This window comes from Globicephala melas, chromosome 2, assembly GCF_963455315.2.
Source record: "Globicephala melas chromosome 2, mGloMel1.2, whole genome shotgun sequence".
Classification (NCBI taxonomy): Eukaryota; Metazoa; Chordata; class Mammalia; order Artiodactyla; family Delphinidae; genus Globicephala; species Globicephala melas.
This window is the reverse complement of record NC_083315.2, coordinates 73,157,685-73,183,925: the sequence shown is the minus strand read 5'-3', so window position 1 is coordinate 73,183,925 and position 26,241 is coordinate 73,157,685. Positions and strand designations below refer to the sequence as shown.

The 26,241-nt window shown below is 36.0% G+C and overlaps 1 protein-coding gene across 10 annotated transcripts in view; it reads right to left on the bottom strand.

Annotated features, from left to right (window-relative positions):
• Positions 1 to 26,241, bottom strand: part of ICE2 (interactor of little elongation complex ELL subunit 2) — an 89,317-nt gene that overhangs the window by 60,628 nt on the left and 2,448 nt on the right. For 9 of the 10 annotated variants that reach the window (XR_009562981.1, XR_009562983.1, XR_009562979.1 and 6 more), the window contains exons 4-10: positions 25,211 to 25,315; positions 19,787 to 20,048; positions 18,724 to 18,843; positions 4,080 to 4,217; positions 2,841 to 2,954; positions 2,508 to 2,667; positions 1,366 to 1,547 (exon numbers count right to left, since the gene is read on the bottom strand). Coding sequence is in view for 5 of the 10 variants with exons in the window: in XM_060294176.1 (XP_060150159.1) it covers positions 1,366 to 1,547; positions 2,508 to 2,667; positions 2,841 to 2,954; positions 4,080 to 4,217; positions 18,724 to 18,843; positions 19,787 to 20,048; positions 25,211 to 25,315 (1,081 nt within the window). In the remaining 5 variants the exon portion in view is untranslated. The remainder of the gene's footprint in view (positions 1 to 1,365; positions 1,548 to 2,507; positions 2,668 to 2,840; positions 2,955 to 4,079; positions 4,218 to 18,723; positions 18,844 to 19,786; positions 20,049 to 25,210; positions 25,316 to 26,241) is intronic. The other variant, XM_060294178.2, reaches the window with a different exon arrangement.

Genomic DNA, 26,241 nt, shown 5'->3' with positions numbered 1-26,241 from the left:
TTATATAATATGTCCAGCTTCTTTTAGTTGTCATCGGTAATGGAAGGCCCAAATTACTTGGTCTGCCATTACTGAAAGAAGTTACTCCGTCACTTTTCATCCCTCTTAACCTACTTCATGTTTCTTCATAGCACTTGTTACTTACTGACATTCACCTCACACCAATATAAATTTTAGATAGATTTAAAAATGTAAAACAAAACAAAAAACAAAAATACCTCCAAAAAACTTAAGTTGGAAGTGCTTTATGACATACACATCATAAAAATACTGAAAGGCAAATGGCAAACCAAAAAAAAATAAACAAATATGAAAGACAAAAGGGCAATATTCTTAAAATAGTATGAGCTCTTATATGTAAATAAGAAAAAATTTTTCTATTTTATTTTCTAATTTTGTTTGCTCTCTCACTTTATTCAAGTCCCTGTTCAAATTTCCTGTCCTTGGAAAAGCCTTCCTGATCATGAATCCCATTCCCATCTCTTTCCCCTTAACCTATTCCATTTTTCTGCATAGTATTTATCAGTGTGTGCTTTTTTGATACTGTTTTAATTATCTGTGCCCTCTGACACTAATGTAAGTTCTGAAAGAAAAGAGACTTCATTTTTATTTACTGCTGTATCCTCAGTGCATGGAACAGTATCTGCTCAATAAATATTTGTGGAATGGATGAATAAAGTTTTGTATAAACAGAATGCCTTACTCTAATAATCATGGAAAAATATTTCAAAATACACAAAATAATAAAAGCTAGTATTTATGGAGTACCAAGCATTGTTCTAAATGCTTTAGGTGTATTAACTCATTTAATCCCCAAGAATTCTATGAGTTAGGTTATCATGATACCCATCTTACAGACAGAGCAAACTAGACACAAAGAGATTATGTAGTTTGCCTACGGTCACGCAGATAATAAGCATACACTAAAAAGGATTAACAATCCAGCAAATTCTTGTTGCCCCAGTCAAACTCATCTGTTCCTTTTCATACTTAAGAACTCTTGAATACAAATGAGACTAATTAAATAAAACCATCACCACTATGACCACCATTACTGACTGAATTTTTAGTACATACGTACTAAAGACTGTGCTCAGCATCTTACGTATAAATATCAAACTTAATCCTGACAGCAATTTTATGAAGTAGGTATTATCATCTTTCTTTTATAAAAGAAGAAAACTGAGGCTGAAGGAGGTTAAATTAGTTGTCTAAAGTCTAGATCCACGTGGGGTTCAATTTTAAGTTTCAATCTAAAGTCTGTATTTTTAACTACCAGATTTAGAGACTTGCAATAAAATGTTATTCTTCAAAAGGATAAACAAGTACATTCTCTTAAGGAAAAGAAAAGAAAGCATTACATACTTCCATTTCAGATATATAATCTTCTGGTTTGTCCATAAATACTGCAGAGACTGGAACAGTTGTGTTTTTGGACATCATGCATTTTAAGGGAACTTCATGGAAGATTTGATTTCTCTCTCTCATTGTCATTTTCTTTTGGGGAAGTGGTGAATTAATATAAATTACTTTAACTGGTTTTGAACCTTAACACAGAAAAAGAATGGGAGTGATTTGTTACTAGTAGTCATATTAAAAAAAAAACAAACCAGGATGTATAACAGAAGAATTACTAAACAAAGAGACACAGGATAGAAACTGGAAGCACATGTCCCATACGTGTGCCTTGAATGAAAAGATTTTTAAAGTCCCTTAGAGATCTAAGGGCAAGAGACTCTTACTGGCAAGAAAAACATGTTCTTTTTCTAACAATTTAAAAAAATATTTTCTGTTTTTTATTGTTATACTTTTACTGTCATTATTACTCGGTTCCTCTTGGGTTATACTTTCAAAAAGTGATAAAATGTTTACCACGGAGAATATATTACATTTAACTCTAATTTGTAGTTTTGTTTTTAGACATAGTCCTTCATTTACTCCAATTATGTTATTACATACAAGAATATTAATTCTAAAAGATATGAGAAAATTATTAAATATGAACAAAAATAGAAGGGGAATAATATTTGGTACAGAATTTATGTGTAAATATTAATTTTACTGTTAAGAGAGAGACTATCTTATAAGTATAGACTTATTTAAATCTGAATTCCAATAATAGGTAAGTAAATAAACCCTGGAAACTAACCCATTTGAGGCTGTCTAATAAAGTATCGCATTCCTTTTATTTCAGTGAAAGACAGAAGAACCTCACCATTTCATGTATCTTTGGCCACCCTAAACTATAATTTTTTCTCTACTTCTCACACACCCAGCATGCATACAGGTCCTGTAAATCTAATAACTCATTTATGAGTGTCAATTGTATACTTAGCACTATATATTGAAAAGTTCTTCTACTGAATGTAATTGTCAAATTTACACCCTCCTTAAATCAAAACTTAGCTTTTTGTATTTGACAAATGACCACCTATAATCAGACTGCTGAAATAGAACTGTATCAACTCCTCTTTTGAGAGTGTTACTTGACATGGCAAATCACAAACCTGTGACAGGTATTACTTGAATACACACTGGAATTTCCCACTGTTCCTTGTAGCTTGGTCCATGATTATTTAATAAGGTAAATAATGCTTGACTAGTTAGAGCTATCTGAGGGTGATATCTTGCAACAAGCTTCTCTGCATTTGGGTCTTTACTAATGTCCTGAAAAACAACATGAAACTTGTTACTTGATTACACTTATTAGAAACTTCTTTGATTAAATAATGAAAAGAAGGGAGAAATTCAGGAAGGGTACTTTAGAACAACCAGGTTACATGTACTTTATGAGGTACAGAAGATTGCTTAGGAAGATCCAAAACCACTTTACTACTTACATAATGCATAGCTGCAGCTGTTTGTTCTGGTGTTTCAGTGGTAGGTATATCTTTTGACAGCTGCAACTTTGCAGGCATTGAGGGAAATACTGTTTTCACATACTTTACACTGCCCTAAATAAGAAAAAAAATGAATGTTTTATTGCAGAAATCTTGATGTATTTTTTCCCTGAAGTATCTTTTTATCATATGAAACTTATAACTTAAAATTCTTCATTGTACTAAATGCAAATATCAAATTTAGAGCCATCTTAAGACAAAACCTTAATGTTTTTACTTGACAACCACCATATAGTTGCTTTTTAAAGATTTTATTTATTTATTTATTTTTGGTTGCATTGGGTCTTAGCTAGGTCACGTGGGATCTTTCGTTGTGGTGCACAGGCTCTCTAGTTGTGGCACGCAGGCTAAAGAGCGCGTGGGCTCTATAGTTGGGGTGCATGGGCTCTGTAGTTGCAGCATGTGGGCTTAGATGCCCTGCGGCATGTGGGATCTTAGTTCCCCGACCAGGGATCAAATCTGAGTCCCTTCATTGGAAAGCGGATTCTTAACCACTGTACCACCAGGGAAGTCCTCCATATAGGTTTTTTTTTAAAAAAGGGTCCAAGATAAGGGTGCCATGAAATCATCCCTGTCATTTTAAAATCTAACCTCTCATTTTATGAAGTACAAGTCAGAGCAGGGTATAAGAGAAACTCTAAAATATCTTCTTTACACACACCTACTTCCAACATGATATTGAGTAAAATCCCCTTAAAAGAAAAGCTTTCTGCTTGTATTCAGAAACATAAAAGAGATGGAAACTAAGAAAAGAAAATCAAGAAATAAAGTTGGTAGTGATATTTTTTTTTAACTTTTTATTTTTTCTTTAAATATTTATTTATTTATTTGGCTGCACCGGGTCTTAGCTGGTGGCACGTGGGATCTTCGTTGCGGCATGTGGGGTTTGGTTCCCTGACCAGGGATTGAACCCAGGACCCCTGCACTGGGAGTGCAGAGTCTTAACCACTGGACCACCAGGGAAGTCCCAGTAGTGATATTTTTAAAAACATCAAGTAATGGTAGTCATACATTAAAAGGGGACACATTTGTACTGTGTATTTTAAAAAGTATATCTTGTTACTGCTCAAAATTTAAACATAAATACTGAAATATGTCTAAATTATGCTTCTGTGTGAAATACAGATGACGTTTCAGACAAAAATAAGTTTACTTTTATTTTCTTATGGTAAACCTTACCAATGCAAGAAGAGTTTTTTCTAACTTTAATCCCATCTCTGTTCTGAATGGGAAGAATCCCATTAAGCTGGTGACTTCATGGAGAGTATAGAATTCTGGATACTTTTTCACTTGTTCAATACAAGCTTTTAAAATTTGCTAAAAAATAAAAATTAAGAGAAATTCATTTTTTTGTACTTCTCTAATAATGCAACAAAAATAACTTAGTCACATGTGACTAAATAATTATTCATTTCAAATATGAGCCTCATTTCATTAACCGAACTTCTAAAAATCCAGGCACACTGTATATTCCTTACTTGATTTAAACTCTTATTTTTCATAACAATTCTTTTTAACCTAATTTCTTAAAACATTGATGTTTAATAATACTAAAATTAGCAATTGTATTAAAATTTAAAGTTAGAGAAGACACATCATATTTTCTTTGCTATTTAAGAAACTGTCAAAGAAATAAAGCCACGTGAAAATTTTAACACACTTTATGGGAATAAAAGCAGTTACATGAATGATTAGAAATAAGTAAGTTTAATACCCTAAAAAGATCCCCAAGCACAATGAATTAATGAAGTAGTTATCTTACAGGTCATTCTAACCTTCAATCTAAAAAATAAATGAGAAATTTTATAACTACTTCAAATGATGGAGTATTTAGTATTTTCTTCTCTCCAAAATATTCTCAAAATATTAATGACTTACCAGGAAATGTAATGAGGAAGAAAAATTCAGTTTCACCCAAGCATGTGATAACATGTAAATAACTCAAAGAAGCACAGCAGTTTTGGAGGGGGTGGGGGAGTTATAAAACCATACATACTACATTATCTTCTAAGATACAGTTGTCCCTCGCGTCTCTGGAATCCCCCATGGATACCAAAATCCAAGGATGCTCAAATCCCTTATTTGAAATGGTATAGTACCGTCAGCCCTCCATATCCACTGATGTAGAACCCACGAATATGGAGGGCCAAATGTATGTGTTTTCCCTTCTTCTCTCAATGAACCTTAATCTGAACCTTTTAGAATATAGTTTATATCACAAAAGCTTTTAGCAATAAGCATATATATATATGTATATATATATATATATATATATTTTTTTTTTGGTACGTGGGCCTCTCGCTGTTGTGGCCTCTCCCGTTGCGGAGCACAGGCTCTGGACGTGCAGGCTCAGCGGCCATGGCTCACGGGCCCAGCCGCTCTGCGGCATGTGGGATCTTCCTGGACCGGGGCACGAACCCATGACCCCTGCATTGGCAGGCGGACTCTCAACCACTGCGCCACCAGGGAAGCCCCAATAAGCATATTTTTATATCTTACACCCTCTTTCCCTTCAGATATTTATAAAGTGTGTCAAGCTACAAATCAATAACATTACTCCAGTACATCTTTTTATCTATAGTTTCATATCCTCTTCTTTCTTTAATCCTCACTCTCTATTATCTTTCACATTTCCCCCCTCAATTCTACGCTTTTCAATAATGACCTTGATATTTAATCAAGATATTACTTGCAATTAAGACAGATATAGGTTAATATGAAGAAGTTCTGTTTGCTCTTAAAAACCCTAGTAAACCGCAAACTCGGATCTGCATAATATCTTTGCTCCTCATTTATAATATTAGTCAACTTTCACCCCTAATATTCCTATCCTATAGAAGTCATTACAAAAATCTAAACATGCAAAGGAAAGCAATATATAAGAACTATGTGACATATAGACTACTCTGATTAGATATTTATCAGCACATCTTTCTTGGTAAAACTATGCTAGATGTTACAGTGCTTTTTAAGTGAGTTTCACTTAACTCAGTAATTATGGCAAGAGAAAAATTCAAGGGAAAACCTAAGACAGTTTTATACCTATACTCAGATACACTACACAGTATTAAAGGTATTTCACAACTGGTAGATATTAAGTAACTAAAGGAGCATTATTTAATATATATATATATTTTTTTTTATTTAATATATTTAATTAAAAATTTTAATTAGTAATTTACTTATGTTTGAAAAACTGCTAAGAGTGAACAAAGGAGGTTAAGAGATTCAGGCTGTTCCCCATCATCACCCACTCCCGAATGTTATTTAACATGCAAAGTATCTTGAAAGTTAAAAACACCAAAAACACATTTATCACTTACAAAGAAAGATGAAAATAACTATGCTCCAGAAAGCGAAAATATAATATGTTTTCATACATGTTTGAAGCTTAAAATTTAACAGATACTGCTCTGGCAATATGGTAAAGTAGATACCTTGAAGAACACTCCTATCCAAACCACACTAGATGCTGGATAAATTACAACTAACAATTTTCATGCATTGCTGGGCTTGGTAAAGGCGAGGAGAATCTCCAAGGACCATAAATAAATAAATAAACGCCAAACATCTAGAATGAGGAGAAACAGGAGCTGTGAGCAGTAAGAAAACCCATGAAAGGTGAAGTGGCTTGAGGGCAAATGCCTCAACCAGTTCTAAGATCAGGTAGGGAGCTGAACAGGAGAGCCCTACATTTAAGACTTGAAAAGCAGAGATTTGAACAGATATCTGTACAACCATGTTCACAGTAGCATTATTCACAACAGCCAAAAGGTGGAAGCAAATCAAATGTCCATCAATGGAAGAATGGATAAACAAAATGTCCATATACATACAATGGAATATTCAGCCTTAAAAAGGAAGGAAATTATGCCACATGCTAGAACATGTATGAATCTTGAAGACATTATGCTAAGTAAAATAAGCAAGTCACAAAAAGACAAATACTATATGATTCCACTTATATGGGGGTACCTACAATAGACAAATTCAGACACAGAAAGTAGCATGGTGAGTGGCACAATAATAAATAAATATTATAATAATAATAAATAAATATTTCCTGTTTGTCCCTGGTTCCTGACACACAGCTCCTAAATTTCTTGGAATCCCCTAAGTGATAAGAATGTCTTTTTTATGCTAATTAGATGACAAAAGGCCCATAGATAGCTAATCACCAGCAGCCAATGATTTAATCAAGCATGCCCACTAAATGAAATCTCCATAAAACTCCCCTTAAGGGCTTCCCTGGTGGCGCAGTGGTTGAGAGTCCGCCTGCCGATGCAGGGGACGCGGGTTCGTGCCCCGGTCCGGGAAGATCTCACATGCCGCGGAGCGGCTGGGCCCGTGAGCCATGGCCGCTGAGCCTGTGCGTCCGGAGCCTGTGTTCCGCAACAGGAGAGGCCACAGCGGTGAGAGGTCCGCGTACCGCAAAAAAAAAAAAAAAAAAGGTTAAGGGGCTTCCCTTGTGGTGCAGTAGTTAAGAATCCACCTGCCAATGCAGGGGACACAGGTTTGATCCCTGGTCCAGTAAGATTCCTCACGCCATGGAACAACTAAGCCTGTGCACCACAACTACTGAGCCTGTGCTCTAAAGCCTGTGAGCCACAACTACTGAAGCCCACGTGCCTAGAACCCGTGGTCTGCAAAAAGAGAAGCCATCACAATGAGAAGCCCGCACACCACAACAAAGAGTAGCCCCCACTAGCTGCAACTAGAGGAAGCCCATGCGCAGCAATAAAGACCCAATGCAGTCATAAATAAATAAATAATAAATAAGTAAATAAAATCTATTAAGAAAATAATAAAAATGGTTAAGACAGTAAATTTTATGTTATGTGTATATTACCATAATTAAAAATTGTTTTTAAAAAAAAGGAAGGATATTGACACATGCTATAACATGGGTGAATCTTGAAGACATTATGCTAAGTAAAATAAGCCAATCACAAAAGGACAAATATTGAAATGACTCCACTTATATAAAGTACCTAGTGAAGTTAAATTCATAGAAATAAAAAATAAAATGGTGGTTGTCAGGGACTGGGGGGAAGAGGGAATGATGAGTTATTATTTAATGAATACAGAGTTTCAGTTTGGGACAATGGAAAAGTTTGGGAATGGATGATGAAAATCCACTTACAACAGTGCGCAAGTATTTAATGCCATTGAACTATCCTTAAAAATGGTTAAAATGGTAAATTTTATGTTATATATATTTTACCACACCAAAAAAAGAGAGGGGCCTCCCTGGTGGCGCAGTGGTTGAGAGTCTGCCTGCCGATGCAGGGGACATGAGTTCGTGCCCCGGTCCGGGAAGATCCCACATGCTGCGGAGTGACTAGGCCCGTGAGCCATGGCTGCTGAGCCTGCGCCTCCGGAGCCTGTGCTCCGCAAAGGGAGAGGCCGCAACAGTGAGAGGCCCGTGTACCGCAAAAAAAAAAAAAGAGAGAGAAATGGAAGACAGACTGAAACCTAGGACGTTTGGGAATTCTAGAGAGAGAGTTGTGAAAACAAAAAAGAAGCAATAATTGAAAATGGCTGAGAATTTTCAAGAACTGATGATGGATTTGAATCTACAGATACAAGACACACAATGAAACAAGTAGAATTTTATTCTAATAAAGTACATTGTAATGAAACTGTAATACACCAAAAATTAAGAGCGGTCAGAAAGAAAAGGCAGATTCCCTAAAAGAAATGACAATTAAACAAACAATACACTTTTCAATAATAATACGTGAGCCAGAAAAAGTAGAATTATATTATCAAACGCTGAGAAATAAAACAAACTGTCGACTTAGAACTATGTATGGAGCAAAACTATCTTATTAGAATGAGAACAAAATAAAAATATTTCCAGGTAACAAAGAAGAAGATTGTTCATTACCAAGAGACCTTCACCAAAGGAACATCTAGAACATATAACATTTCAGGAAAAATGAAGAGGATTTCAGAATGTAGATTTGAAAAGAGGAGATGGAAAGGCAAAAAAGATCCAAATTTGTAGATAAAAGAAGACAAACATTGTTCATATAAAATAATAATGTACCTAGGTTTTTTTACCTTTAAAAACCTAGGTTTTTAAACCTACATAGGTTTAAAAAAGAGACAGCATCAAAACAATAATATCAGTGAGGAGGGATGTGATGAAAGTCAAAATGCTCTATGGTCTCTGTAGATGTATAGGTTAATAGAACTAAATAGAGTTGAGAAATTTACCCATAGGTCAGTGGTGACAAGGTAATTCAATAAGGAAAAAATTCATTGTGAAAATTCAAGAGTAACCACTAAGTACAACAACAACATCAAAAATGTATAAATTCCAATCAGTAGAGAGGGAAAAAAGAAGGGGGAAAAAGTCAATCTCCTCAAAAGAAGTCAAAGAAAGAAGTTTAGAAAAAAACAAATAGAAATCATAAACAGGTTTATATACATAAATTATCACAATGAATGTAAATGACTCAACTTTTTAATTAATAGGCAAGAGATGGTCAGATCTTATTTATTAAAAAGGCACTCTAGCTAAACATCATTTTAAGAGGTATTTGTTTCCATAATTAAAAATTATTTCTATAGTTCTATAGAATATACAGAACTTTAATATAAGTTCTATAGATTCAAAGCAATCCCAATTGAAGTCCCACTTAGTTTTCTTTTAGAAATTTTGATTCCAAAGTAGTTTTTTTCTAGAAATTGACAAGCTGATTCCAAAGTTTTCATGGAAATGCAAAGAACCAATAAAAGCCCAAACAATTTTAAAAAAGCACAAAGTTGTAGGATTTCTACCAGATGGTTTCTTGTAGTCTTCCACTACAAGACATGGTGGTATTGGCATAAAGACAGAGATATAGTTTAATGAAACAGATTAGAGTCATGAAATTGACCCACACATCATTGGTAAAAAGGCAATTTAATGAGGGGAAAAAATAGCTTTTTCAACCAATAGTGCGAAACGATTTCTCAACATTGGCACTACTGACGTTTTAGACCAGATAATTCTTTGTGTTGGGGGAGCAACCTTTACATTGCAGGATATTTAACAACATTCTTGGCTCTACCCACTAGATGCCAGAAGCACTCCTTCCTCGGTTATGAGAACCCAAAATATTTCTAGACATTACCATATGTCTGGTAGGAGGCAAAATCACTCTCAGTAGAGAATCACTATGCTTGAACAACGAGATATCCAGATGAAAGGAAAATTAACTTTGACCCAAACCTCACATCTTACACAAAAAAATAACTTGAAATTAACATACACACATTCACATAAAAGTTAAAACTATAAAACCTCTAGATCAGGGTTTCTGAACACAAGCACTACTGACATTTGAAGCTCCATAATTCTTTGCTGTGGGGGATGTTATATACATTGTAGGATGTTTAACAGCATCCCTGGCCTTTAGTCACTAGATACGAGTAATTCTCTGCCAGTTGTGACAATCAAAAGTATCTCCAGACACTGCTGAAGTCCCCTGCGTGGGGAGTGGGCACAAGGGTAAAGGAGTAAAAGTGACCTCGGATAAGAACCACTTGGGGTTGGCAAATATTTCTATGCTAGAACACATACAAGCACCAACCATAAAACACTTGCAAAAATTAGACTTCATTAAAATTAAAATTGTTTTTTGAGAGACTATTAAAAAAATTAAAAAGCATGTCACAAACTGGGAGAAAACTATATATATACACACACACACACACACACACACACACACACATATATATATAAAACAGGTTTGTATTCAGAATATATAAAGAACTTTCAAAAATCAGTAAAAATAAAAACCAATAAAATTAGCAAAAGATGTTAACAGACATTTCACAAAAGCCAATAAAAACACAAAAAAGATGTTCAAACATCACTGCTCTTTGGGGATATGCAAACTAAAGCCATAATGAGACACTACTACACACCATAGGTTGGCTAAAATTTAAAAAGATCAACAATGTTAAGTTTTAGCTAAAGTGTAGAACAACTGGAACTCTTATACATTCACTGTTGGCGGGAGTATAAAATAGTACATCCACTATGGAAGACAGCTTGGCAGTTTCTAATAAAATTTAACTTTGTACACTTGCCAGATGATCTATAAATACTATACCTAGTTATATACCCAAGAAAATGCAAATATATGCCCCCCCCAAAAATCTTGTACAAGAATGTTCTTAATAGCTTTATTCAAAATTGCCCCAAACTGGAAATAACACAACTGCCCATCAACAGTTGAACTGGTAAACCAATTTTGGTATAACCATACAATAAAACAAAAAGGAATAAAAAGGAATACATTATGGATACTTGCATCAATGTGGATGAATCTCAAAAATGCTGACTGAAAGAAGTCAGACACAAAAGAATACACTGTGTGTGATTCAATTTTTATAAAACTCCAGAAAAGGCAAATCTCATCTATGGTGACAGAAAGCAAATCAGTGGTTTCCTAGGGCCATGGATGGAAAGAGGCACAGAGATCTTTTTAGTGTGATAGAAATACTCCATATCAGGACTTCCCTGGTGGCACAGTGGTTAAGAATCCACCTGTCAATGCAGGGGTGTATGGGTTTGATCCCCGGTCTGGGAATACCCCATGTGATGCGGAGGAACTAAGCCCACGCGCCACAACTACTGAGCCTGTGCTTTAGAGCCCGCGAGCCACAACTACTGAGTCCGCGCACCACAACTACTGAAGCCCAAGCACCCTACAGCCCACATGCCATAACTACTGAAGCCCATGTGCTCTAGGGCCCGCGTGCTGCAACTACTGAAGCCCACGTGCCAAGAGCCCGTGCTCCGCAATGAGAGAAGCCCCCGCTTGCCGCAACAAAGACCCAACACAGCCAAAAATAAATAAAATTTTAAAAAATAGTAATAAAATACATTAAAAAATAAAATATTATAAAAAAAGAAAAGAGAAAGAAATACTCCATATCATGGCTGGCGTCATGGTTACACAGGAAGACTCACTGACATGCACTTAAAATCGATTCTTATTATATGTAAATTTTACCTCAGTAAAATTGATTTAAAGTTAAATATAGATTAAAAAGGGAGAGTTTATTCCTAGAAGAGAACATAGGCAAAACATTCTCTGACATAAATTGTACCAATGTTTTCTTAGGTCAGTCTCCCAAGGCAATAGCAATAAAAACAATATATACAAATGGGACCTAATCAAACCTACAAACTTTTGCACAGCAAAGGAAACCATGAACATAATGAAAAGACAACATACAGAATGGGAGAAAATATTTGCAAACAATGTGACCAACAAGGGCCTAATTTCCAAAATATACAAACAGCTCATACAACTCAACAACAAAAAAACAAACAAGCCAATCCAAAAATGGGCAGAAGACCTAAATAAACATTTCTCCAAAGAAGAAATATAGATGGCCAATAGGCACATGAAAAGATGGACAACACTGCTAATTATAAGAGAAATGCAAATCAAAACTACAATGAGGTACCACCCACACTGGTCAGAAAGGCCATCTTTAAAAAATCTGCAAACAACAAATGCTGGAGAGGGTGTGGAAAAAAGGGAACCCTCCTACACTGCTGGTGGGAATGTAAGTTGGTGCAGCCACTGTGGAAAACAGTAGGGAGGGACTTCCCTGGTGATCCAATGGGTAAGACTCTGAGCCCCCAATGTGTGGGGGGGCCCAGGTTCGATCCCTGGTCAGGGAACTAGATCCCACATGCATGCTGCAGCTAAGAGTTTGCATGCCGCAACTAAGAGTCCACATGCTGCAACTAAAAGATTCCACATGCCGCAATGAAGATCCCACTACCACAACTAAGACTCAGTGCAGCCAAAATAAATAAATAAAGAAATAAATATCAAAAAAAAGAGAAAGAAAACAGTAGAGAGGTTTCTCAGAAAACTAAAAATAGAATTACCATATCAGCCAGCAATCCCACTTCTGGGCACATATCCAGACAAAACTGTAATTCAAAAAGATACATGCATCCCTATATTCATAGCAGCACTATTCACAGTAGCCAAGACACGGAAACAACCTAAATGTCCACCAACAGATGAAAGGATAAAGAAGATGTGGTACAGATATACAATGGAATACTACTCAGCCATAAAAAAGAACAAAATAATGCCATTTGCAGCAACATGGATGCAACTAGAGATTATCATACTAAGTGAAGTCAGAAAGAGAAAGACAAATACCATATGATACCACTTATATATGGAATCTAAAATATGACACAAATGAAGCAATCTATGAAACAGAAACAGAATCACAGACATAGAGAACAGAGTGGTGGTTGCCAAGGGGGAGGAGGTTGGGGGAGGGATGGAGTGGGAGGTTGAGGTTAGCAGCTGTAAGCTTTTATATACAGAATGGATAAACAACAAGGTCCTACTGTATAGCATAGAGAACTATATTCAATATCCTATGATAAACCATAATGGAAAAGAATATATTAAAAAAAAGAATGTAAAAAATGTATAACTGAATCACTTTGCTGTACAGCAGTTAATTAACAGAACATTGTAAATCAACTATACTTAAAAAAAAAAGACAGAGTTTACTTAGTACATAATGGCTACACGTTCTAACAATATAAATGCAGTACTAAAAAAAGTATGGGAGAATGGTGAGAACATATGGAAAAATTTTTTCATGGTGAGGACATATGAAAAAATTTTTTCAAACTATTTTCAGAAATTCTATTGATTGGTGGCAATTGTATTATTCTGAGGCTGTTGTGAGTATAATGTGGGATAAAGCAAATGAGACACGTGGTAATTTTTTCTTTAAATGTACTTTTTCTAGCTCCATCTACTGAAAAAGTCTCATAAACACTGATCAACTCAGGTGCAGTGAGCATCCCCAGTGCCCAGACTGTAGTCTCGAAATGCCATTTCGCACTAAAAGAAACAAAGACTCTAGAAAATGTTTCCAGGGCTGGGACAGGAAATGTACAAAATAAGCCTCAAAGACTCCTAGAGTGACTCAAAAGCCAGTATCACTGGTCAAAGTTGGTATTATCTGAGTTTCAAAAAGGATAATTGTAGCGGACTAAAACCCATCAAATGTGTTTAACTTCGTGATTCAATAATAATATTTTTTTAAAAAGTGATCACCATTGTAAAATAAGAAGGAACCAATTAATTTTTTCAAAACTGGTATATAAAGAATCTAGCACTTTTTCTGCTACATGAAATGGGAAGCCAAAGAGTAGATGAGGAAAAACATATCTTAATAAAATTATTCCAACTAATGAATAAAAATAAATGACGCAATTAGAATTTTTCAAACCCCAGTGAATGAATAAATCTGGCATTAAGCATCAATAGCTACTAACATCACAAAAAACAATCAGACATTATGTGCCACCTGATTAAAGAAAACACTACCATCTATATGTTCAAACCCTTTGGCAAGACTATAATTCTGATCAAGCTTCTGGATCCAGTTCACAATTTGTAAGAAATAAAGAGGAAAAAAGAACATGTTTAACATCATCATGAATATATAGTTATCAAAATCTAGACTGTGGGAAACTCGAAAGGTCAAATGACCCAGGTTTTTGAAAAGATAAAGTTTAAAGAAAAAAAATATGGAGGGGGATCTTGTAGATTAAAAAAAACTGTTTTATCAAATAAAAGAAAAAACTCCCAATGTATACAGTAGTCTCCCTTATCCATGGGGGATATATTCCAAGACCCTCAGTGGATGTCTGAAATTGTGGATAAGACTGAATATCATTTCCTATTCATACATACCTATGATAAAGTTTAATTTAAAAATTAGGCACAGTAAGAGATTAGCAACAATAACTAATAATAAAATAAAAACAGAACAATTATAGCAATATTGTAATAAGTTATATGAATGTGGTAACTTTCTCTCTCTCAAAATATCTTACAAATTTAATGTCTTTTCAATCTTAACTAAGCACCTATCATGCGCTGCAGCTGTAACTTTTGCAGTTTGAGGTGTGACAACAGAACATGAATTTCTTTTTCCTTTGTTATAATTTCATGGATAGAAGATTCGTTCTTACTGCAGATCTTAGTAACTGCAGCATATGATTTTTGTTCTTTCCTTACTAAGTTGAGAACTTTCGCCTTTTCACTGAAAGGAAACACTTTGCGGCTTCTTTTTGGCATACCCAAACTGCCAGCATCGCTACTCTTGCACTTTGGAACCAATATCAAGTAAAATAAGGGTGACTTGAACACAAGCACTGTGATACCTTGAAAGTCCATCTGATAACCAAGGTGGCTACTAAGAGATTAATGGGTGGGATATACTAGACAGAAGGATAATTCACATTGTGGGTGGGGTAGAGCGGGACTGTGAGAGACTTCATCACACTACTCAGAATGGTGTGTGATGAAGTATTTCTGGAATTTCCATTTGTGGGTAACTGACACGGAGTAAAGCAAAGCCAAGATTAAGGGGGGACTACTGTACAACCCATAAAACTTTTGTATTTAGGATATACAAAACCTCCCACATATCAGTAACAAAAAGATGGAAAATCAAGTAGAATAAAGGGCAAAACCTGAACACTCAATTCACAGGAAATGACCAAGAAACATAGGAAAAGGTATAGTCTTATAAATATAGCACCCTATCCTCTAGATTGGTTAAAACTAAAATGACTGTAAGTATCAATTGTTGAGGATATGGAGTAAAAACCTCTCAAACACTGCTGGGTACAATGTAAACTGGCATGACCACTTTGGAAAACAGTCTAACATTATCTATTGACGTTGAAGATATGCATACTCTATAACCCAACAATTTCATTCCTAGTCATATACCCAGTAGATATGTGTGTACATGTGCAGCAAAAGACATGTATGAGAATTTTCATAGGGGCACTGCTTACAATAGCTCAAAACTGGAAACAGCCCAGATTTTGATCAACAGAATAAACCAGTTTACTTATAGATGTACAGAAATAAAAATGAATGAAATACAACTATACACATACATACGTATGAATCTCACAAACATACTATTGAGTAAAGGAAGAATTCTGTTCACATAAAAGAGCAAAAGAATTCACATAAAATTCAAACACAGGCAAAAGAAAACTTGAATTATCAAAAAAAAAATTTTCTTAAAGGCATGGAAATGATCAAACCAAACTTGGCACAGTGATTATTTCTTCAACAAGGGAAAATGTTATTATCTAGGAGGGATACACAGGGGCCTTCTAGGTTACCTGTAATGTTTTATTTCTTGACTTGGAAGAGAGTTACATAGGTGTTCACTATATAATTATTTGTTAAGCTGTACATATTTGTTCTAAATACTTTTGCATAGGTACATTACATTTCATAATATAAAATTAAAATTTTAAAACAATAAAAAGGTTAGAAAAAGATCAGTGAGTCTTTGGGGTAAGATGTAAAGTGTAATAAGACAATGTGCTGCCAAGTCAACCTGGCTAAAAAGCAAGACCTAATGCTGACTGCTAGCTATCAAATAATGTACTCTGTTCATAAACAGTTTTATATTCACTTAACAAGTAATTATACTGGGCACTTACTGTGTGTCAGGCATTATTCCAGTGACTGGGAACACCCCAGTGCGCAAACAGTACTTACATACAAGTGTTAGGGAGAAAGACAATAAACAAAACATGGTAAAGGAAATGCTGAGGGTGATGCTACTTTTTATGCGGTAATTAGGAGTATCCTCAGTGATAGCTGGCAACTGAACAGAGAGAGACTAAAAGGAATCAAGGAACTAATCCATGCAGGTATCTGGGGAACAGCTTGCCAGAAAGATGGGGACAGCCAAAGGCCTTAAGGCAGGACCGTGCTTGATGTATTCAAGAGACACAAAGAGGTCAGGAGGCTGGAATGGAATAACTGAGAGGAACACGCAGGAGATGAAGCAGGCTTGGGGTGGTGGTGGTGAGGAGGCAGGATCATGTAGGGCACTGCAGAACTTTCTAAAGACTGTCTCTTCCTGAGTGAGATGAGAAGCCATTTGAAACCAGCAAAATGAGGGGATGTGATTTATGTTTGGGCTTAACATAAGCTTATGTGGGCTTCCCTGGTGGCACAGTGGTTGAGAATCTGCCTGCCAATGCAAGGGACACAGGTTTGAGCCCTGGCCCGGGAAGATCCCACATGCTGTGGAGCAACTAAGCCCGTGCACCACAACTACTGAGCCTGTGCTCTAGAGCCTGCGAGCCATGACTACTGAAGCCTGCGCGCCTAGAGCCCGTGCTCCACAACAAGAGAAGCCAACACAATGAGAAGCCTGCACATTACAACAAAGAGTAGCCTCCGCTCACAGCAACTAGAGAAAGCCTGTGCACAGCAACGAAGACCCAACACAGCCAAAAATAAATAAATAAATTTTAAAAATTAAAAAAATAAACCATACATGATAAAATTGATAAATTTGAAATAAATAAATAAATAAAACTACTCACTGTACAAGACAATGTGATATACTTAATAGCATTGAACGCTACACTTAAAAATGGTTAAGATAGGGCTTCCCTGGTGGCACAGTGGTTGAGAGTCCGCCTGCTGATGCAGGGGACATGGGTTCGTGCCCCGGTCTGGGAAGATCCCACATGCCGTGGAGCGGCTGGGCCCGTGAGCCATGGCCGTTGAGCCTGCGCGTCCGGAGCCTGTGCTCCGCAACAGGAGAGGCCACAAACAGTGAGAGGCCTGCGTACCGAAGAAAAAAAAAAAAGTGTTTGTTTTAAAGTAGAACTTATACCCTCTGCTGTCCTCCAATTTATAATGAGCACTTTTTTAAAAAGCTGTGCTAAAATACCCTTAAAACCTACTATCTTAACCTTTTTGGGTTTTTTTTGCGGTACGCGGGCCTCTCACTGTTGCGGCCTCTCCCGTTGCACAGGCTCCGGGCTCAGTGGCCATGGCTCACGGGCCACCAGGGAAGCCCTGACTAGTTTTAAAGACTTAAAAAAAAAATTCAGACTGGTGTTGGTGTTTCTAGATGAATTCTACTACAACTCTACTATTAAGTTACTATTCAAGTAGTGTACTCTAAATTTTTCCTACGCCCACTACATGATGGGAGGATTTACATGCTTTGCTAATAAATGTGCATGAAACAGATAAGTTAGTGGGAAGCATAAAACAGATAGTTAGTGGGAAGCATAAAACAGATAGTGGGAAGCAGCAGCAGAGCACAGGGAGATCAGCTCCGTGCTTTGCGACAGCCTAGGGGGTGGGATAGGGAGGGTGGGAGGGAGGCTCAAGAGGGAGGGGATATGGGGATATACGTATGCATATGGCTGATTCACTGTGTTCTACAACAGAAACACAGTATTGTGAAGCAATTATACTCCAATAAAGATGCATTAAAAAAATAAATGATAATTGCCCTCAAAAAAAAAATTAAAAAATAAACCTGCATGAATAATTTAAGTATCAAAAAATTATTTGATGAAATTTATCATCCGGTGGCTGGTTACCATGAAAATAGTGAATATAAATTTATATGACTAGGTTCTAAAGGACCATACAGAATTTTAAGGACCAATATAACTCCTTAAACCCCATTCTCTCGCAAGGGAAATCAGTGCATCAGATCAAACCATCCATATGAGTAAAATATAACTCAAGTACAGTAGATCATTAAAAGAAAAAAACATGAATATACTATAGTACCTGATTTTGAGGTGTCAGTATTTCTATTATTTAAATACATGATGAATAAAAGACCTACAGAAATTTGGTCTCTAATTTGACAATATTAACATGTGCTTTTGGAAAATCATCACACATTTTAAAATGCTGCTATTGCATATTACTTGGCAGTTTAAGTAAATATGATTTTTTTTTTTTACCTCTGTGAAGAGACGAGCGTCATCAGAAAGCATATTATAATCCTGTGCACATTTCTTTGCAGAATTCTGCAAAAATTTTAGGAATTCTGTAACTTCTTCATTCACATGTTTTTTCATATCCTGATTTAAAAAAAAAGTAGACATATCTTAGAATCAGCAGCTTGGTTAAAAACAATCACTTCTCAATTGCTGCACTAATAATATGGACTTAAAGTATCATGTCCAAAGCAGAAATCACAAAAAAGTTCATTCCACAAAAAGAGAAAAGCTAATGACTAATGCTACAATATATGATTAGGAATTAATAAGCTCATTTTATAAAATGCTCTTAACATAAAAAGGACAAACACCCAAATGGAAAAATAAGCAAACATATAAATATGCAAGTTACAAAAGAAGAATTAGAAATGGCTTATAAACACATGGAAAATGCTTATTTTCATTAGTAACCACTGTAAGTTAATATAAAACAAGAGATTGCCATGTTTTCCATATCAAATTAGAGGCAAAAAAAATAATGTTCATTGTTAGTGAAGATATTTTGGAAAAAACCTTCTTACAGTACTGGTACATACAAATTGGTTTAAACTTTTTTTCAGAACAATTTACTCGTGTGTAACTGCAGATCAAAGCCTTAAAAACATGTATAGTTTTTGATCTGGTAATTATATTTTTAAGAATTTATCTTAAGGAAACAATCATAGATATGAACAAAGAGTTTGCAACAATGACATTCAGCACAGCATCACTTACCTAATCGAGAATTTGGTAACTACTTAATTAAAGTAATAATTAACAAAAATTTTAAAGTGGTTCAAGGTGCAAGGTAAAGTTCTACTGCTAGTACTTAATATGAACTGGGGTGAAATATACTCAGAACTAGAGCAAAATGCCTCGACTATAATAGAAACAATAGAATTAAAGCACCAATGTTCTGTCAATTAAACTCCTTATAGTTTCCATTTTTATTAATGTGATTGCACCTAAAAACATAAAAGCAAATTTCAAATATTTCCTAACTTTTAAATATTTTTTAACTGACGCTGAAGAAAACAATACATACCAAGTACTGCAAGTATTCATTTTTATTTATTCCAACAGCTTTGGAACTCACAGGGATTTTTGCATATTTAACCAACAAATCCACATAATTCCTCTGCTCTCTCTGTGAGAAACGAGAGAAACGAGGATAAGGAACTCTTGGTTTTGGAAGAAGAACCATTCCAACTGTGGTTTTCACTTTTTCCTTTGCTTGAGTTGCTGAACTAACTGCCGGCTCAGTTTCTACAGAACTTGCTGAGGCATTCAAATTTTCTCCTATACGTCTGGGGAAAAAAAATACAATTTACAAATATGTGCTTTTCACATGAAGATTACTATCATGAAACTTCATGATTCTCAATCACCAGGGAGAATACAGAGTGATTAACAGAGTAAATTCTGGATTATTATCTAACTCTGCCACCTGCATTTTGATGTTTAGCCATTTAGTATAAATTAAGTATTCTGCAGGATAGGATCACATTACAAGTTTACCTTCAATTACCTGATGGAGAGGAAGAGGCAAAATCCTTAGACAAGTTATTCAATTTGGAAGCTTCCTCCCTTTATTGAAGAGGGGTAAATCACTCTTGCTAGTTATATATGCAGGTATTTTGTGTTTACATTTTATTACAATTCAAGTTGTTTTTTAATACCTAAAGTCTTCAATAAGATATATCAGTTAATGCAGTGAACAAAAGCCACTAAGAGCAGGATATGTTGGGGTCACAAACTTGAAGTTCACAAATTCACTGAGATTCTAAATTTTCTGGTTTCCTCTGCTTTAATTATCTCAAGAATTAAAAAGAAAATCCCAGCACTCTGTGATATATTTTATGGAAATAACAGTGGTTTTAGAAAAGTTGTATAATCCTCTATCACTCATGCACATGGTTGAGTTTATGGAAATGTCTTTATGTTTTGTATAGATACAAAAGAGAAATCTTGGCACATCTATAATGAAATACACTACAGGAAAAACTGGTGAGTAGCTAGAGAACCTGTTACCCTATCTGTTTATGAAAGCCTACCCCAAATTTTTAAAAAAATCACCTTACTACCCCAATTAAGGTATATGAATACAAATTTCTTATCTTGTAAATAATCTGTCTCTATTGCTGCTATTCAGTGTTATAACCTACATTTTTCATAAGAAAGTCTTAAAGTACACAAACACACACACACACACACACACGAAACTACATTTCCTTAGCCTCTACAACTTCAATTTCCACCACAGTAATGATCTGGTTCCAAACTAAAAAGGGTGAGTTAAGCCCCATCCAAAGCTACCATTAATTTGTTTTAGATCAACGTTAAAATATTAGAATAAATACGATAAAAATTCCAAAATTCTTTAAAAAAAGACTTAGAGCCCTCAAATAAGGCAAAATATTCAAGATTACTCTTTTAGAGCTAAACTCTGTATGTAAAACTAACCAAGAGAGCAGGTTAGTAAATGGAAAAAGAATTTTGGAAATTAAAATGAGGATGCTTAGATTGGCTCTGAAAATAATACAGGTGAAAGAAGACATACTTAGCTACTAAAGTTTCTCCAATAACTGCATAAAAATAAGCATATTTTAGGTTAACAAAATGAATATTAACTGCTGATCTTGGGAGAAATGTATTACAGCAAATTGATTTCTCACTAGAAAATGTCTTGAGAGCTATTCAAACCTAACAGTATTGTGTCCGCAATTCTTAACAATACTGCTTCACAGCTGTCTCTCTGAATATGAGAACATGTCTGTCCTTGTGACACAAACTGGCAAATTTAATTAAGCTGCTGCAGCAACAAGATGCTGACTCAGATACGCCAGAGTAGGAATGTCAAGAAATTCTAGCAGTTTAAATTGGCTACATTCAGCAAAGAATGAAACGGCAGCACATCAAGATCATTTCTGTGTGCAGCGCTGTCAAAATCTTCATCAGGGTGCAAGCCAAAAGCATCTGATGGGTTTTTTCTATCCACATTTACAGCATTATATTTTATTTAAGTTGATGGTTTGAAGTTTTCTCCCTTCATTTTGTCAACTCTCCTTTTTTACTTTAAGTCTCTATGAAAAAAAGGCAGAATTCAAAAGTTTTCGTTTCCTATGCTTTAAGTCTCCTGGTTTGGGTAGCTTCTTTAAGTAGCATTTGGAAATGGTACTTCTAGCCTCCATCTAAAGTCTACCTGTACCTCCTGAATTTGATTTACTTATGTACATTAAACATGTTAAAATTTCTTCTTTTTCTTCTTTTTTGTGTATTTGAAGCTTCTTTCCCCTTTGTTGGCTTAAAACTCAGTTATAAATATCAATAACCAGAAACTAATTTTTTTTTTTTTTAATTTTGGCTGCATTGGGTCTTCGTTGCTGCGCACAGGCTTTCTCTAGTTGCAGCGAGCAAGGGCTGTGCAGGCTTCTCATTGCGGTGTCTTCTCTTCGTTGCAGAGCATGGGCTCTAGGCACATGGGCTTCAGTAGTTGTGGCACGCGGGCTCAGCAGTTGTGGCTCGTGGGCTCTAGAGCACAAGCTCAGTAGTTGTGGCGCACAGGCTTAGTTGCTCTGCGGCATGTGGGATCTTCCCGGACCAGGGTTCGAACCCCTGTTCCTTGCACTGGCAGGCGGATTCCCAACCACTGCGCCACCAGCGAAGTCCCCAGAAACTAATTTTTAAAAGGCAAATATTTACCTTTCAGTGGAGGGAAAAGGGTTGAATAAAAACCTCATATTGTTGAAAGTAGCATAATTAGAGGTATCAATATTTTCCCAAATATGTTTTTATAGAAAACAAAATACAAAATTAGGGCTAATAAATTTACATTCTTCCAAGTCTTTTTTTGTTTTTTTCTTCCTGGTTTTTTCATCAAGAAAACTGTGGTAATTTAATATAGTCTGAAAATCCATTCTTACTATAATAAAACTAAACGTTAGCAAAAAAGACTAGAAACATACGAAATCAATGACTTGTGTCTTTATTTCTTCTATGCTAAAAGGAGTATTATACTAACAAATTATTTTGTGCTATATAGAAATCTAAAGAAAAACAAGTGATATTCTAAGAAAAAAAGATTTTAGGTGTTAAGTGTACTCAACTTCCAGTAGGACGTCCTCTCCCTTACAAATTTCAGACTATAACCCACGCTTGGGATATGCTGAATAGAACCGGATTTGAAAAGGACCATAAAATAATTAAGAAGCAGTAGCAAGGGACTTCCCTGGTGGGGCAGTAGTTGAGAATCTGCCTGTCAATGCAGGGGACATGGGTTCGATCCCTGGTCCGGGAAGATTCCACATGCCGCGGAGCAACTAAGCCTGTGCACCACAACTACTGAGCCTGTGCTCTAGAGCCACAACTACTGAAGCCCGCGTACCTAGAGCCCGTGCTCCACAACAAGAGAAGCCACCGCAATGAGAAGCCCATGCACCACAACAAAGAGTAGCCCCCATTCGCCACAACTAGAGAAAGCTCACGCGCAGCAACAAAGACCCAATGCAGCCAAAAAAAAAAAAAAAGATGCTCATTGTTTGTAACAGTAAAGGAATGGAAACAACCTAAATGAGTATCAGTGGTAGCAATTAATTGATTCCACTAAGAAATACCACTGTCACCAGAAAACTAGGAGGAAAATTAGAGTGAGATATCTCTATGGTCAAGAGCTCATTGATGATTTTAAGAGGAGCAGTTTTAGTAGCCTAGTGAGGGCAAAAGGCAGATTACAGTGGAATGTTCAGTGAAAGCAAGTGCAATGGGATATGCAATAAAGGGAAGGTTTTTTTTTTCCATCCTGTTTTTTTTTTTTTTTTTTTTTCCGGTACACGGGCCTCTCACTGTTGTGGCCTCTCCCGTTGCGGAGCACAGGCTCCGGATGCACAGGCTCAGCGGCCATGGCTCACGGGGCTAGCCGCTCCGTGGCACGTGGGATCTTCCCGGACCGGGGCATGAACCCGTGTCCCCTGCATCGGCACACAGCCTCTCAACCACTGCGCCACCAGGGAAGCCCCCTCCATCCCGTTTTTTAAATTGATTCTCCAAATCTGTCTTTTGGCTGGAGAGTTTAATCCATTTAAAGTAATTATTGGGAGGAAGGGACTCAGCAATGTTATTTTGTTAATTGTTTTTGGTATGTCTTATAGATTTTTTGTCCCTCATTTCCTCCCAGCAAGCATATACAAGTATTTAAAGAAGTCTAAGTACAAATGAGAGAAGAGCTAAGAAAGCAACTAGGAGGGAATGTGGAACCCAGGGACTGAGATGGGACAAACTTGAGCATGTTTAAATATTGGTCAAGAGAGAACAAAGAGGGTCTTCCCTGGCAGTCCAGTGGTTAGGACTCTGCGCTTCCACTGCAGGGGGCATGGGTTCGATCCCTGGTATGGGAACTAAGATCCCACAAGCTGAGCGGCATGGCTTAAAAAAAAGAGAGACAGGAGTTAAGAAGGGATGCTAATTGACAGAAAGGGTACTGAAAAGGCAGGAAAAGATGGGGTCCCATTCCATGCAGAGGCTAAAAGTATGATTCCTCCATTGCAAAAGGAGTGGAGAAAGGATGAAAGTTAAAAATTAAGCTCCCCTAGGGGAGCCCCCCAATTCCTCATTTGGCATATTTTCACTGCTTTCTAGTAAACTTGATTAGTTTTAAGATTCATCCACAATAGAGTTGAAACAGGTAATCACAAAGGAAAGAAGAGCTGTTACAGGCAAGTAAGCAGTGAGAAGGGAAAATCATCACTTAATAGGCATTTTCATACCAGAAAAAAACTCTACGGCAATTTGGTGGTATCTATTAAAATATAAAATGTTTATAGAATCTGCCCAAACAATTCAATTTCTATGAATTTATCTTACAGAAATAATTACAAGAACTTTATAAATGTTACTGTTTAAAATCCCAAAGAAAGAGGAACACAAACATTTTGCAATGTAAAACTAGCTAAAAGAATTAAAAGTATCTCTGTATAGTAAAATAATATGCAACCATTAAGAAGACTGAGTTAATGTAGGGGCACAAAATACCCAAACTATTACTTTAAATGAAAAAAGCAAATTGCAAAACAGTTTTATAGTGGTTACAGCATTTTACAGCATTTATGGTGTGATCCCCCACCCCTTCTTTCGGCCATGCCACACGGCTTGCGGGATCTTAGTTCCCTGACCAGGGATTGAACCCGGGCCCTCAGCAGTGAAAGCACGGAGTCCTAACCACAGGTCTGCTAGGGAAGTCCCCCCATTTTTGTTTTAATATGTATCTGTTCATGAGTGGAGAGAAAGGTCTGAAAAGATATATATGCACACCAAAGAGTGGTCGCTTTTTGGTACTGAGTTCTTCTAATTTTTAATTTCTACATTTCTATAATTTGAATTTATCATGGTGGATATAGATACATATAAAACTTCAACTATCAGGAAAATAACAATCAAATATGGAAATAAATAACCAAATAAATAAACATATTACCTGCTAGATAAAATACATAGTTCTTTTAAACTTGGAGCCATGGAATGATCTTTATAATTTTCTCGAGAGAAAAATGTCTTAAGGCCATTTTTGGGGGAAACATCCCTGTAAAACAAAGTAATTTACTTGAATTTGACAATTCAAAATTTCATGCTAGATTAACAAGCATAATGGTACAATTGTAATTTAAAACTACATGTCCCCTACATCCCCTTTCCCAGAAAATCACCTCAATAATTTTAATTCCATGTGTGAGTTTAGATGTTTTACTTCTTGGATAGTTTTTAACCTAGGCCCATTCTGAAATTCTCCAATTCCAACAATCAGCCTTGCTTTTTCCTTTAGTACCCAACTAAATGCCAGAGATACTTGAGAGTTAAAGACAGAACAGACTGAAGTATCATAAAGGGTCTGTCAGGGGCAAGGCTCACCTCAGGCTCTGTGGCATAACATTAAGATGTTTGATTGCTGAAAGAAAATGCTTCTTAACCTATTTTTGTCTCATTCACTATTGTGCTCAGCCAAAAAACACTACAAAGACTGATTATCCAACGTTTTTTGTTAACTTGGCAAATGTGATAAATGGTGTGCCTCTACTAAAACTACTTGCAAGGTCATATATGATTTTCTATACTGTAATTAATTTACAGACTAACATACTATAGTCAATGCTTTCTGTATAGTAAGCATCCAATAAATGCTGGTTGAACGAAAGAATTTAAAAATTAAACACACTGAGAACAATTAATCTAGGGAGAACAAAAATTAGAAGGATTCTGTAGAAAAGGACCATTCCAAGGACTGTAATACTGTGCAAAGGCTCTAAACCACGTTTGGTTTCACAATGTCAATGATATAGAAGAGCATCTGTTCTGCATTTGAACACATTTTTTATGGCAAGGAGCATAAATGTGCGTACCTCTTAAAACTTACAACAGAAAAATCTAGTCAAATGGCACCTTTGGCTGGCCCATTACTAAAATGGGAAATTCTCGCATATTTGCTCCATACTCATTTCTTACTGTTTTAAA